Below are 15,771 nucleotides of genomic sequence, written 5' to 3' on the forward strand. Positions count from 1 at the left end.
GAGACTAGATAAAGGTTTCCTAACTCTTAGCCTTAGGCCCTTCCCATGATATCTTATCACTATGGAATTTTGGTGAGGTAACCCTGCTTCATGGCAGGGATTATTCTTAGAAAAACCATAAGAATTCATATTAAATGTAATATATACTTAAAATAAACCAAGCTGAATAGTATAAAGATAATAGTCATAAATAATCTATATTCTGTACTTTATATGAGGAAAAATCCATATTTGTTGTTCTTTGTCAGCTTCAGAGTAATAAAAAATGAAAATTTAATTAAAAAAAAGATTTGAGGGGGGCAAAAGAACATTTGTATAACCATTACTGAATTGCTGTGGTGCAATGGATTTCAAACTTTTTTGTCTTAGTTCCCCTTTTAATTCCTTAAGATTCTCTTAAAAATTATCAAGGACCCTTCCCCACAAAGTGCTTTTATGTGGATTAGTTTATAGGTATTTACTATTTTAGAAATTAATTAATTCATATTATTATGAAAATAGGTTAGACCTTGCCAGACCCTCAGAAGGAAGGGTCTTGGGGACCTCCAGAGCCTCCCTGACTACACTTTAAGAATTGCTATTCTAGCAGAGTGAGTGGTCTCCTTTTCCCTTGTCATTTCCTTGGCAGATACAAGATGCAGACCATCTCTTCCTCCACCCATCTACCCCAGAACCCTCAACATCCTTTCATGGAAACACAAGGACTCCTCAGTAGGAGCCTAAATGGAGGTGTCCCTTCTCTCCCTTTATTCTCAGTATCTTCCCCTAAAACTTTGATGGTGGTTTCCTTTTTCTAATAACCTTTAGGTCAGTCTTCCTTCCAGAGGGTGGTGGCTGAATGATTGATCTGAGAGCTCAATCCGAGCTCAGACATCTAACCAAACTGGAGGTGAATACAAGAAAAGGAGTGAGTACATGGGAGGAATGTTGCTAAGGTCATAGGAAGAGGAATTTCCTTGAACCTAGCACTTCTATCTAGGCCAAACTACATTTACTGTTTACTCTCAGGTTTTTCCTATAGCAGCCCATATTTACTGCCATGTACCTTAAGGTCATTTAGCTATCCAGATATGGTCATTTTTTGGGTGGATAAGCGGGGGGGGGGGGAACTGTTAAATTACTGAAAAGTCCTTATTTAAGTCTTGGAATTTGAGATTATTTAGATTAGAAGAGAGATTTAGAGATGACTTGCTATCTTTTAGGCAATCAGTTCTTGGTAGCTCATCAACAATTTTCTAAATGCTGGGGTTGCAAAGAAAATAAAAGTGTTCCTGCCTTCAAGGAGACAACATGTAAACATGTAATGGGAGACAACATATTAAATAAAAATTAGGAACTTACAGGTTACATAAAGAATAGATGGATGATATTCTCAGAGAGAAGGAAAGGCCTCCTGAAGAAGAGAGGAAAAGAACTTTTAGACCCCCAGGGATGTTAAATATTCCCCAAACCCCACTGCTGCTGAGCCCCCTTCCCCAGAGGTCTTGTAGCAAAGCTAGATATTCTCCTGTGTCTTTTGAAGAACAGGACATGCCCTTAGGCCTCATACCTCCTCTTAACTATCTCTGAAATGGAGATGTTGAAAAAAACATAATTCTGCAAAGAGAAAGTCATTAGTCAGGGGGATCATTTATTGGCAGCTCTTCCTTGACTGCCAAGAGAGAGACCTGGCCTAGTGATGGAGGCAATAGGCATCAGGGATCCTGAGTAAATAGCTTAACATCTCAGTTATCTCTGTTCCATTAGCTCCTGGGAGTGTTTGGGTCTCAGATTAGATCAAAGATGTGAAAGTACTTAAGAAATTTAAATTTGTAAGTTGATGCTATCATAATTTTAAAAGCCAACAATATTCAAAATTTAGCCAGGAGATAAATTGAAGGGAATGGGGAAGAGGAGTACCCCCTCGAAAGAAGGTCATTTTTCCTTTGTGGTGTTTGGAGGGTTTTCTTGTTACTCTCAATCTAAGCAGCTTCTTATTAGGCTCCTGTCACTTAATCTGTTCATCAACCTCCCAATCCCCCTGTGGGGCAGTTCTTTGGTCTCTTGTTGCTTGTTGTATGCATGCCAAATCACTTACACTCATTGAGCCTTACTTATAAGTGAGGAGAAGGGGTTTTTAACATGGGATCTTGGGGGGGGGGATTTTGTGAATTTTTGGAAAAGTGACACCTTTATTTTCACTAATCTTTGGTCTTCTTTGCAATCTTATAATTTTATTTTATGTATTTTAAAACCCATTTTTTTTTCTGAGAAGGGATTCATAGGTTTCTCCAGACTGACAAAGGTTCTGTGACACAAATGATTAAGAATATTTGATTTTGACGATTTACATGCACTGGATATTGTACACAGAGGCAGTGTCTCATAGGACTTTTGATTCCATTCAACTAATCTTTCTAGTGCTTACTACATGTAAGGCACTAGCAATGTTATTTGTGTGATGAAGACCCTGTTAAGAGAATTCAGTCCCTCTGGGTGGGTCATTCAAGGCCACCAAGTTCTTTTTAGGGATTGCTTAGGTAGGAGCTACTTCTCTGCTTTTGATCTTTCTCCATCTACAGATGGGTGAACCAGTGTGGTAAAGAATTGGAAAGATGTCCTGATTTCTTTGGAAGTTGGGGAAACTCTTATTTGAGAGACAGTCTTACAAATAGGTGGAGCAGGCGCTTGTCTGGATGACAGGATTTGAAGGTGCCCCCACCACCTGTCTCAGTGTCTGAAATGCTGCTATTAGCAATTCATTTCTTCCAATGAAACATTGTCTTGTCTAGGCTCCTCTTTAAAATGCTAGCACTCTTGGGGAGTGAATAATACATTACAACTCGGACATCTCAGGTTGGTTAAGTTTCTAAGATTGCTTTCCCTCCAAAAAGGAGGGACCCTGGCAGAAGAAGAGAACTCTGGATTTCTGTAAGGGAGAGATGGATGAAAGCAGGAATAAAAGGCACATATAAGAGAGGTAAATACAGCACCAAAAACTATTCTCAGGTTGTTAGTGGTAATAATATTAGTAATAGCATAATAATAGTAATAGTAATATTATTAATAATTAACATCTATACACATATGTTTATAGTTACAATAGATAGAACACTGGGTCTGGACTCAGGAAGACTCAAGTTCAAATCCAATCTTGGGCAATGGCTTGACCCTGGGCAAGTCACAACTTCTGTTTGCCTTGGTTTCCTCATTTATTAAAACATATTGTAAAGTGTTAGCTATTCCTGGGAAGTAGGGGCTGTTATCCCCATTTTTATAGATGTGGATACCAAGACAAATTGTAATTAAAGAAGCTTGCCAAGCGTCACACAGCTAGTAAGTTTCTGTGACAGGATTCAAGTGTAGGTTTTCCTAACTAATCCTAGTATTCAACTATTGTACCCCCACCCAGGACAATGGGGGTTATAAATAGGTCTCCCCTAAGGCTTGGTTAGAGTTTGGAAGTTGCTTTCAATTCCTTCCCAGCCTCCACTCCCTACCTCCCTTTCCTTCATAACCTCTTCCTCCCTGGAGCAGCTGGGATTAGACTTCTTTTGTAGATGCCCCTGGACTCCTAATGTCAGGACTTTCAAGAAAGTTAGAGCACATTCCCCTTTCCTTTGGGCTCCCTCAGCTGTTTAACAGGCTTTGAATGTGGGTGATGAACCATAACTCCCATGCTCTTGAAAGGAGACAGAAGCCCTTGATCCTCTATGGCAGGGCAGTGCTAGCCTTGGGTGGGACAATGAGACAAGGGCTAAAGTTAGCAAAGTGACTGCTCCTTGTTCGTGCCAGGCTTCTCTACCACCTGGTGTGTGCATGCATACGTGCTTGTGTGTGTGTGTGTGTGTGTGTGTGTGTGTGTGTGTGTGTGCAGAGAGATGGGGTGGTGGACATAGCTTCATTGGGACATTTTAGGAATGTCAGACTAGATGAAGTCAGGAATATGTTAAGTAGACACTGTGGGCAGATAATTTGTAGGAAGACATAGGGCTTGGGCACAAGACTCTCTAAGACCCTTCCTTTGGCATGAGGGTCTACATCATTCTGGCAGGGACCTTGTGGGTCTGACTGACACTGAGGGACTGGGTGGAGAGAGGTGGAGTTGGTTCCTCTGGAAGGAAAGAAGTGATGGGGGAAAAAGGGATGGAGTCAGGTATCCTATTTGTTCTCCAGGGTTACTAACAACCTTGACAGGAAGCAAAGGGGAGTTCTTTTTAAGCAGAATGCTACTCCGATTCCCAAGAACTTGGTAGACCCTTGAAAGGGCCTCCCCTTTCCTCTCTTTCTGTTCAGGATATAAAGTTTGGCTTGTATTGGGGGAGTCGGATCTTAAACTCTTAATTGGTGTTAGTGTAATTTGGTGGAAAGAGCATTGAGTAGAAATCAGGAGACTTTGATCCTACTGACAAATTTGGATCCCTACTGACAAAATTTGAAACCTACTAAGAAATTTGGAAAGTCACTTAACCTGTCTGGTACTTGGTTTATTAATTCAGCACCTGCCATGGATAGAATACTATTAAGAAATTGAAAATAAAAAGGATTTCACCCCTTAAATATATTTTTATATATTTTTAAATATATTATTGCTATTCCTTGTACTTGAAATATTTACTTAGCAAGAAGATCTTGAGGGTTACTTAACTCAAAAGATAAGATGATTTTTTTTGTTTACTTAACTGAAAGACAAAATAAAAACCTATTCCACAATCATTTACTACCCATATCTAGATTTAACCCTACCTTAAGAAAGAAAATTAAGCCAAAAAAAGTAAATCTTACAGAAATTTGGTCTCTAATGATGTACATTGTATCCTGGATTAGCAGTCTTTCACCTCTCTAGTAGGAGGGAGGAGCTAAGTGACTTTATCTCTTTTTCTGAATCTTCATTGCTTAGAGTTCTTCCTTTTAGTAATCTTTTCATTTGCATTATTGTATCATGGTATTTGGTATTTATTGTTCCCTTGATTTTTCTCATAGCATCATAGATTTCTGAGGCAGAAGGGAATTTAGAAGTCATCCAGTCCAACCAGCTTATTTTGCAGATGAGGAACCAGAGACTCATAAACGTTAAATGTCTTGTCTAAGGTCACACAGGTTTGAGGTGGCAAACCCAGATCCCATGACTCCATATCTGGCAAGCTTTTCTTGATACTGCCTCACATCATCTTATTTCCCTCCTCATCAATTCATACAAGCCTTCCCAGAGAAACCAAGTTTAGCTAAGACATATTGTTTGTCATCATGGAAATTACAACATAATAGAAAGATAAGACATAATTATAGACATTAGACACAAGTCACAAAATTTGAGAGTATGAAGGAACTTCAGAGGCTAGTTTAATCCAAGAAAGGAATCCCCATTAAAATATTCCAGACAAGTGATGATTTAGCTTCTGCTAGAAGATCTTAAATGGGAGGCGTGGTGAGGTGTAGTGGGGTGGAACCTGTCATCTTTCTAGGGAGCCAATTCAGCTTTTGGACAGTTTCAGTGGTTATGAAGTTTTTCTTGACATTTCATCTAAATTTTCAGTTTTGTACCTTCTACCCATTACTGCCTTCTGAGTCTAAGCAGAAGAATAATGATCATGTTCATTTGTGTCTGACTCTTCTTGACCCCATTGGGGGTTTTCTTGGCAAAGACACTAGAGTGACTTGTCATTTCCATCCCCAGCTTGTTTTACAGCTGAGGAAACTGAGGTAAACAGAGTTAAATGACTTGCTCAGGGCCATACAGCTAATAAGTATCTGAGGTCAAATTTGAACTCAGGTCTTCCTCACTCCATGGTCAGTGTTCTATCCACTTCACCCCCTAGCTGCCCTCCCCATGTTTTTTTTGCCCTGCCACATACACCATTGTTCCTTCAACGTGATGGATGTAGTCAGATGATTAAAGAATACAGTAGTGAGAAGGAGAGGGAGAAGAATTTGGAATAGGATATGGGGCATCAGAGAGGTTACTAAGATTAAAGGGTCTTAGAGATTCATTTGGAGAAGAGTCTAGAGAATCCCCTTCCTTTATTTGCTAAAACAAAGATTACCCTTCACGTGTTCTCAGAGATCCAAGCATTTCTTCTCAATGCCACTAGACCATATTTGTTAGGAGTTCTTATCATAGGGCCATAAATTATTTTACAATTTTTTTTAAAACTACATTTCAATATAATTGGTTTCCCTTTATAATTCCATGTGACCCTGGACAAGTCAAAAGTGCTTAAACAGTCTGACATATAGTAATACATGTTAGCTATTATTATAATTCTATTTTAAATGTGATTCTGAGAAGGGAGTTCATAGATTTCACCAGACTGCCAGAGGGGTCCATGACACAAAAAAGAGTTAAAACTCTTGCTGTAAACCTGAGGGAGACACTCATTACCTGGTCAGCTTGTTAAGGGTTCATGCCTCATTGGGCTCTGGTCTGCCTAGCAAAAATGTTCATGTCCTTGAGGTTATTGGGTGATGAATCAGTTAGGCCAGCTGCTTCTTTTCTCTGACTGGGCTACTGTAAATCTTCCTCTTTGTGTGAAGGAACCTTATCCTGTGAGTCCATTAGTTAAGAGATGGGTTCATTTGGCAAGAAAGGAAGAGCTGGGCAGGTTTTTTTTTTTTTTTTTTTACTTTGATTGAGAGCTGGGGAGTGTCAAGACCCACTTTAGGGTTTTTTTTTTGGCAAGGCAATGGGGTTAAGTGACTTGCCCAAGGTCACACAGTTAGGTCATTACTAAATGTCTGAGGTCAAATTTGAACTCAAGTCCTCCTGATTCCAGGGCCCATATTCTATTCACTGCACCACCTAGCTGCCCCAAGACCCACTTTAAATATCCTTTGAAGTGCCGGCTTGAGATTGTTAGCCAAGCCTGGAGACTCATCCAGGTATTTGGGCTTGAACCTTGATAACTGAGAGAGAAGAGGCCCTGGGCTTTGTAATTACCACCTCATCTCTGCCTCATCCAGATTGTTTCAGAGTACTAGACTGATGGCAGAATGTTGGCCTCTTTGGTCCTGAGCTAGCTCTAGATATTGGTCCATCCAGACTGGACTTCATGAGCACTTTAGGGAATAGAGGAGTGGGTTGTGGAGGGCGGCATGTTCCATTGAGATATTCAGTTTCTGCTGGGAGTACTGTTGGCTGTTTACTGCCCTGCTTGGAGTTGGGGGGTGTGATCACTTCATGGCCAGGGAGAGATGGATGGATTGACTTGAAGGGGGCTCATGGTGTAGTGTGTTCCAGTGAAATGGTTGCAGCTGGCCCTGCCTTGGACTTGCAGGGGAATCTCCAGGCTGGGTTTCCTTCCACATCTGTTTCCTGCTGACAGAAGATCTTTGTTCACAGGCACAAGGGGAACGTGCCGGGCCCTGGTACAGGCCAGCTAGGCTCCCCCCACACCTCGTGAGCTCAGTGTGAGGCAGCAGTGTACCCCTTCAGTGTGTCCAGGAGTGAGGCCACCACGGGGTTGGGAGGCCATTGTGTTGGGGGCATTGCTTGGGGGTGGCCTTCTGTGGAATCATAACAATTGATATTCTGTAGTACTTTTAGGGTTTGTGAAGCATTTTATGTACATTATATTATCTGCTCTCATAATAACCCTGTCTGATACAACAGGTATTACTGTTTCCATTTTATAGAAAAGGAAGAAAGTGACCACTTGGTCCCCAATAAGTCAGGCAGGAATTGGAGTTTATCGAGGGAAATCTAACTCATTGTTTTTCCTGGTTACATCATCTTTATTTGACACACCCAGAAAAATAAGACTTGAAGTTATAGAAGAAGGAAAGAGGGATAGGAATTGGGCTATGAGATAATAATGGGGGGGGAGAAAAAAGTGAGGAAACTGGAGAGAGGGATAATAGTTTGGAAGAATTTCTGTACATTTAAAATCACATTAATCACATGTAAGTATGGAACAAAATGCAGACAAATTAACATCTCCTGTTTTTGAATTAGACGTGCAGACCTTGGGTCCCAGCCTTGGAAGTGGTAGTCATTCAGTCCCTGTAGTCTAAACTCCGGAGCCCTCACAGGACTTAGTTAGGATTGAGAACCCTATGACTATGATACTGAAGCATACCTTCATTCTTTAAGTAGATTTAATTAGATAATGAAAGCTCACACTTGTGTAACACTTTGCAAAATACTTGCCTCAAAACAGCTCCATTTGGTAGATAGAAAAAGTAGTAGTACCTCTATTTTATAATTGAGGAAATTGAGGAGCTAAAGTGAATTTGTCCTTGGTTACATATCTGGTAAGCCCTGGATGCAGATTAAACTCAGTTCTTCTGTCTACAAGTCAGTATTATTATTTTTCTTAAACATTTTTTTTTTTGTTTTTGCTGCCTTTTATTTTGTGGTCATATTCCATCCTTCCCTCCTTCCCTACCAATGAGCCATCCCTTCTAACAAAGATTAGAAAAGAGGTGAAAAAACAGTTCAGCAAAACTAACCAACTTTGACAATGTCTGATATTATATGTAATATCCTATACACATAGTCCTTATGGAAGGAGGGAGGTAAATTTTCTCCATGCTTATCCAGGCTCAGTCTTGGGTTATTATATATAGTGTTCCATTCCCCCCTTTTTTACCTTCCTTCCCCCTCTTCCCCATAACAGTCTTATAAAATAAGAAGTATAGTTTGACACTCCTAGTTTTCAAAATGAGGGCCCTGAGCCATAGGTTAATGACTTGCTGAAGATCCCATAGTTGGGGGGTGGCAAAGCCATGCCTTCCAATTTCAGATCCATTGCTACACTGGTCATGCTTTTAACAACAACCAAAACAATAATCCTCTCTTGCATTTGTGCTTTATAATTTTTCAAGCTTTGTCAAGCTCTTGTTTGACCCTCACAACAATTGTGAAATGTAAGTAGACTGGGTATTATTATCCACATTTTATGGATGAGATGAACTAATTTTCCCAAGGTCCTTAGTTAGGAATGGGTGGCCCTAGGAGTGGCGGTCAACTCTTGTGAAACTAGAACCTAGGGCCCTTTCTTCCATGACATTGTCCCTTGGATAAGCCATGGACATTCTTGCCTTTGGGTTGTTCAGAGCAATTCCCTGCTCCTGGAGAGACTCCAGATTCAGATTCTACCTATACTGACATATCAAAATCTCTCCACTCTGTGAATCCTTCCTTGGTCTTTAGTGATGTCTATGAACTCCTTCTTCATATCCTGTCACATATTAGAGACAGTGAGCCTGGGGTCTAGAAGCCCTGAGTTCAAATATGACTTTAGATTCTTATTGGATATGTGATCTTGATAAATCACTCAGTCTGTGTTTGCCCCAGTTTCCTCTTAAAATGGGAATCCTAGCACCTTCTTGAAGAGTTGTGAGGATCAAATGAGACAATATTTGTAAAAAATTATTTAGCATATCTATCCCATAGTATGTATCCTTTCCTCTTCTTCCTAAGACACTTGGTTGTGCTTTCCTTTGTGATTCTCTTTCTTGTGTGGGCCTTGTATACTTTGAGGAGGAAGCCTTCTGTGCCTACTCCACTGCTGAGCACATTGGAGGTATTTAATAGAGACTGAATCAATGTATAGGATTTGGAGGGAGGGGCATGAACCAGCTCCTCCATGTACAGAGATTTTGACCAAGAGTTTGTGTTTGTCATTGCAGACAGAAGGGACCAGGCTGCAAAAAGATCTCCGTACCTACTTGGCTTCTGTCAAAGGTAAGGTAGGACTTTCCCCTAGGTATATTTTCCTTGACCAGTGCAAGGGGCAGGGTTTTCCATGATCACTCTAACCTATGTACTGGTAATAATTGGAACCAGCATAATTTCTCTAATCTTCTCTCATGGATGGACTTGGGCACCTTGGTTTAAATATATTTGGTTCAGGTCAGGTTTATTTTTAGTCCTATTCCAATCTGGGAAGACAGCTTGAAAGTTATAACAAACTAGGAATTGCCTCCAGGTTTGTATTTATATTGGACCTGATTTCCTAAGAGATATAAGAGGTGGGATGGGAGGGGTTGGGGCAGCAAATGTACATGTATCTGACAGATCAGGGTCTCCAGGGATTTGGTTAGACAGTACTTTCTCTCTGATCTTTATTCCATTCTGAACCATAACTAGGTTTGGTTACAGCTAGAAGCCACATCTAGTGTGTGAGATCAGAAGGAATCTGAGGAAGTGGGAACAGGTTTAAGGTTGGTGGGCAGGAAGGGAAGGAAGAGCCCCTGAATCTTCCACCTTCTGCCTGTGGGTTCTGCATTGAGCTCTTCTGTGTTCCTTTCAGCAATGCATGAAGCCTCTAAGAAGCTAACGGAGTGTCTGCAAGAGGTGTATGAACCAGATTGGCCCGGGAGAGAGGAGACAAACAAAATAGCAGAAGTAAGACTGTGGTATGGGGCTGAAGAGCTGGGGAGTGGAGACCAAGGGAGAAAGGAAATGATTTTTAAAATGGTGATTGAGGGTCAGGAAGGGCCCAACCTAAGATAAAGATGGAATTATAGGACTCGGTTATCTTGGTCAGGGAGAGAGAAAAATTTGACCATTTTCCCCTCTATCAGTGGAAGCATATTTATCCTCACACTTTCCTCTGAAAGGATGAAGAAGGAAGAGAATTAAAAATTAAAAAAAAAAACCTGGTCAAGAATGAAATGTGGAAAGAACACTGAACTAGAAGTCCAGAGACTTAAGACTTAAAAATCAAGACCTAAGGTTTTATTCAAATTTAAACTATGATAGGAGTACAAATGAGACCCCCATGTCATGAATTTGCTAATTGCTCTTTCAAGTTATAACTTAAGCTAAAATGTAAAGTCATTGTAGAATTAGTTTGGTGCCATGGAAAGAATACTGGATGTTGGAGCTAGTAGACTTGGTAAGACTTCCAGATCTTGAATACTATAGTCTCATAGTTCGATAGCTATATGACTTTTGGCAATTCACTTTAGCTCTCTGACTCTCAGTTTTCTCATATGTAAAAGGGAAAGAATCCATATTAGAAGATTACAGGATAATTAAAATATGTACTATTTATCTGATAAAATTATTTTGAAGAATGCACCTTATAGACCTGAAAGCATGATAGAAATGAGAAGTTTTTATTACAGAAACCTAGTACAAACACATCTATATGTGCATTTATTTTTCTGGTATAACCATGATGAATTCTGACCCACATTTCCTATAGTCTCTATTTTATTTGACTTAACCCCTTCCTCTAACTCCTAGAAACCCTCAGTTAAGAGATCCAGGAGGGATTTGAAAAGATTTCATAACTTCCTCTATATACTCTGTTAATTCTGGAGCCTCACTCACTATCAAGGTAGGTAGGCTGTCTGATAGAAAGGTCCCAGGAGAGAGAATAATCACAGGGAAGATTGTTATTCATCTAATGCTTAATAATGTGCCACATGAGCAGCTAAGTAGGTGGTGCAATGGTTAAAATACTGAACTTGGAACCAGAAAGAGTCATCTTCCCAAGTTCAATTCCGAGTTCACACTAGAATTGTGACTCTAGTCAAGTCATTTAATCCAGTTAGCTTCAGTGTCCTCATCTGAAAAATTGAGTTGGTGAAGGAAATAGCAAACTACTCTAATATCTTTGCCAAAAAACCCCACCAAATTGAGTCATGAAAGAGTTGGATGCAGCTGAAAGACAACTTAGCAACTTATATTCCTGGTGATTAGGAATTCTTAGGTCCTAGAAATGCAACCTCCCCCCCACCCCAAAAAAAAAGAAAGCAAAAAGAAATGAGGGAGGGAGGGAGGGGGAGAGAGAGAGAGAGAGAGAGATCCACTCTTCAAAGAATTTAACTTCTATTGAAATATGTTAGCAGTCAAAGGTGGTATGACTCTAAGTCTCATGTTCTTCCTATTTTCTTCTGCTTCAAGTATCATCAAGTGGGGAAAATATGTTGCTTGTGATGGTCATTACTAGTATACCCTCAGCATCAATTAAGTTATCTGAATGGATTAATAAATTCACCTCTTTGTTTGCTTCTAGGTTGCTCTCTTTTTCCATCATCCTTTAGACTTGTATTTTTCATAAGCTTTGACTTTTATTTAATATCATATTTAAATTCTCCCTCCCATCCCCTCCAAGATACAGGGAAAAACCTGGTGAAAATAATGTGAATCTTCTACCATATTAGAACTGGAAGGGACCTTACAAAATCACCCAGTCTGTCTTGTTTTGTTGTTTTTCAGTTGTGCTTGACTCTGTGGCTCCATTTAGGATTTTCTTGGCAAAGAGTAGATACTACTTCTTTCTCCAGCTCATTTTACAGATGAGGAACAGAGGCAAAGAGGGTTAAGTGACTTGCCCAGAGTCACACAGGTAGTAAGTTTCTGATGCCAAATTTGAACTCAGGAAGAAGAATCTTCTTGATTTCTTGACTTAGTTCTGGCACTCTATCCTCTGGGTCACCTAGTATGACTCATTCCCTCCATCTTACAGATGAGGAAACTGAGGCCCAGAGAATTTTAAATGACTTGCCTAAGATCAGACAGGGAGTGATACATCCAAGGTTAGAATTTATGTCATTTGAATCCCAGCCTAGTGTTCTTTTCACTCTGCCATGATTCATGTTGAAGTTAATTAAATCTTTTTATCAATGTGCATGGTAGAGCACACCTGGAATTCCTACTTTGGGGAGAGGCGGAGGTGAGTTTATTATTTTAGCCTAGGAATTATAAGTTGCTTGGGTGTCCACTCTAAGTCCAATCTCAATATGGTGACACTCTTTTCCCCTTATATGAGTAGGTATCAAATCAGGTTATCTAAGAAAGGACCCAGGTTGGAAATGGAGCAACTCAATCTCTCATGCTGATCAGTATTGGGATCATCATGCTCCTGAGATGACACTTCTCTTCCAGCCTAAGTGAGATGAGGATTCAGTCTCTCTCTTTTTTCTCTTCCTCAGTGAAATCCTTCTTCTACTTAATTGAACCTGAGAAATAATTCTCTACTAGATTGTAAGGTTCTCTAGGGGACACTTCAGTTGTAGTCATCTTTATTTATATCTCAGATCATAACACATGCTCCAACTTCAGTGCTTGAAAAAACCCATGATTTCACCAGCATTTAGGCTTCCTTCCTTGTAGATTTCAGGACTTATATATCTCAGTAGATGCCATCTTTATGATTAGCTGTGATTAGAAAATACATCATTTGATGACTGACTCTCCACACTCCATCAGTCCTTGGATGACAGAATAATTCTTCACTGGGCCCATATTTGAAGCCTTTCCAGCTTGGTTAGATTTGAACAATTTTTTTATAATCTTCAAGACCTCAGAGTCATCTCCATCACATTATGAGCCATTGCAGAGCTTTAGAGAAGAATTTGTAGCACAAGACATTTATATATCTGCTGAATTGATGGGCAACTAAATCAGTGAAAAAAAAAGAAGAAATAGAATTAGTGAAAATAAAGGAAAGGAGATAAAATACTTTAGGTCTATACATACAGAGCTGAAAGTGACCTTAGATCCCTTCTTATCTAAATGTCTCAATTTAAAGATAAGGTGAGGCTAATGAATGTGAAATGACTTGCCCATAGTCACATAAACAGTAAGCATTAGAGGTAGTATTTGCATTTAGCAGTTGTATTTCTTTTTTTTTTTTCCTACCATCCTTCCTAAAATCAAAACTATTTAGCATCTGACCTTTAAAGTCATGAGAAATGATACAAAATAATTTGAGTTAAACAATAATAACAGACATGATTGGTTTAAGGTTTGCTAAGAGCTTTCCATATATTATTTCACCTGATCCTCACAACAATACAGGAAGATTGGTGCCATTAGTCCCATATTATAGATGAGAAAATGGAATCTCAGAGATTTTATGGCCCCCAAGATCACGTGTCACATTTGAACCCAGGTCTCTCCTGCCTTCAAATTTAGCATGCTTTCCATTGTACTATGTTTCCTTTCTAGCTGTGGCCCATCTTGCTTGGTTATTCCTTAGTTATAACCCTGAGGAAAATCCATATAACCTCTTATAAGAGGTATTTCAGACATGTTTACTGCCTAGGCAAAACAAACAAACAAACCAGAAAAGTTAGAGGAATTTGGGCAGGCAGAAGTCTTTTCTTTAAGACAGACTGAATATGAAGTTGAAGAAAGAAAGAGGGTAGACTGGCTGACCCAGCAAGAGTTGATTCCTCATTTATTGAAAGGTAATAGAGAAGAAAACACAAATAAAGAAATGTGTATGTGGGTGGGGTGCAGGCGTGGTGAGGTGACAGTAAAGGCTCTTGCCCAAAACTCTTGCCCCTTAACATAGCAATTTCTGGGTTGGCAAACATGCGAAACACCTTTTAGAGGAATATGCATAGTGCTGACTGTGGCTAATTCTTGACTTGGGGAGATCCAGAGACTTGGGTTCTAGTTCTGGGTTGGCTACTGATTTAATGTAGTATGTGACCTCCTCTAAAAAGGAGAGAAGCTTAGGAAAGCAATTGGGAGAGGATATAAGATGATTATAATGATGATTATAATATTCTCCTCTCAAAGGTCTTGTTTCCTTTTTTCTAGACCATAACTTGTCTTCTTCAGTTTCCCAAATAATATTTATCCTTCAAGTGTAATCTCCTTCATGATGTCTTCCCTGACAACTCTAGTCCACATAATCTCTGAACTCAGATTATTCTACTTCTAATTTAAAACAGATCAAACCTTGATTAGAAATTGACAAGCAATTATTAAGAGTTTACTGTGTTTCCTGCGTAGTATCCTCTGAATAAGGCAATGACCTGAGAGAAGGAGCTCTGGGGTTCATTTTCTTTTAAAAATAAAATTTTTAATGACATACTTGTTTTTACGTCAACTAATTTCCTCCCTTTTATTCTTTCCCCTTCCTTAGAGGGGCCATCCCATTTAACAAAGAATTCTTTTAAAAAAGAAGAGAAAAGAAAAAAAATCAGCAAAAGCAATCAGTACATGATCTAATAACATATGCAATGCTCTATAATTGTGGTCTATTTTCTTTCTTTTTAAAGTTTTATTTTAAATGAGTTTTTATTGATGTCTTTTTACATCGCCAAAAATTTCCCCAGTATTGCTTTCCCTCCCAATCTCAGAGAACCTTCCCATATAATATTTTTAAAGGAAAAAATAAAAGAAAAACTTCAGCAAATATCAATATATCAAAAAAATCTGAAAATGTATGTAACATATCACATACTACATGGACTTCCTACCTCTGCAAAGGTGTAGGATAGCGTTTTTTTCTCAAAACTTTTCAGCTATGTTTGTTCTTTGTAATTTTGTTAATATTTGCTTTTTTGTTGGTTCATTCTGTTTACATTGTTGCAGTCATTTTGTTTTCAATTTTTTCCCAACTCACTGAAATCTAACTCTTTTGAGCCTTAGAGTCTTCTTCTATAAAATAAATGATCTCCCCCAATAAACCCCAACCTAGACCCATTGAGATTAGTAGAACTACTAATTTCTTATATGAGTATTTTTTCAAATCACTTTTAATTAATTATAATAAAATAATTTTAAAAATATTTTTATATCATGAGGGATCCTCATGACCAAGGTGAAAGTGGGGAATTGTCATTGTGCATATTCTGACCACTTCTGTGTATTTATGCCTATGTTTCAGAACAATGACTTGCTATGGATGGATTATCATCAGAAACTGGTGGACCAGGCACTTCTGACCATGGACACTTATCTAGGCCAGTTTCCTGATATCAAAGTAAGAAGCCCACTTTCTTCTGAAATTGCTATTGTTTGAAAATTGTTGGAGATTTGAAATCAACTGACTCCCTGGGCTTTTGGTTTTCCTCTTGTGTTTGTATTTGTGTATGTAT

General features: G+C 39.1%; 1 protein-coding gene across 15 annotated transcripts in view; it reads left to right on the top strand.

Annotated features, from left to right (window-relative positions):
• The window catches only part of BIN1 (bridging integrator 1), a 128,327-nt gene that overhangs the window by 71,065 nt on the left and 41,491 nt on the right, over positions 1-15,771 (top strand). For all 15 annotated transcript variants that reach the window (XM_074214949.1, XM_074214951.1, XM_074214952.1 and 12 more), the window contains exons 3-5: positions 9,610-9,664; positions 10,233-10,327; positions 15,561-15,656. In XM_074214949.1, the coding sequence (XP_074071050.1) occupies positions 9,610-9,664; positions 10,233-10,327; positions 15,561-15,656 (246 nt within the window). The remainder of the gene's footprint in view (positions 1-9,609; positions 9,665-10,232; positions 10,328-15,560; positions 15,657-15,771) is intronic.

The sequence above is a fragment of the Macrotis lagotis genome, chromosome 1, assembly GCF_037893015.1.
Source record: "Macrotis lagotis isolate mMagLag1 chromosome 1, bilby.v1.9.chrom.fasta, whole genome shotgun sequence".
NCBI classification, from domain to species: domain Eukaryota; kingdom Metazoa; phylum Chordata; class Mammalia; order Peramelemorphia; family Peramelidae; genus Macrotis; species Macrotis lagotis.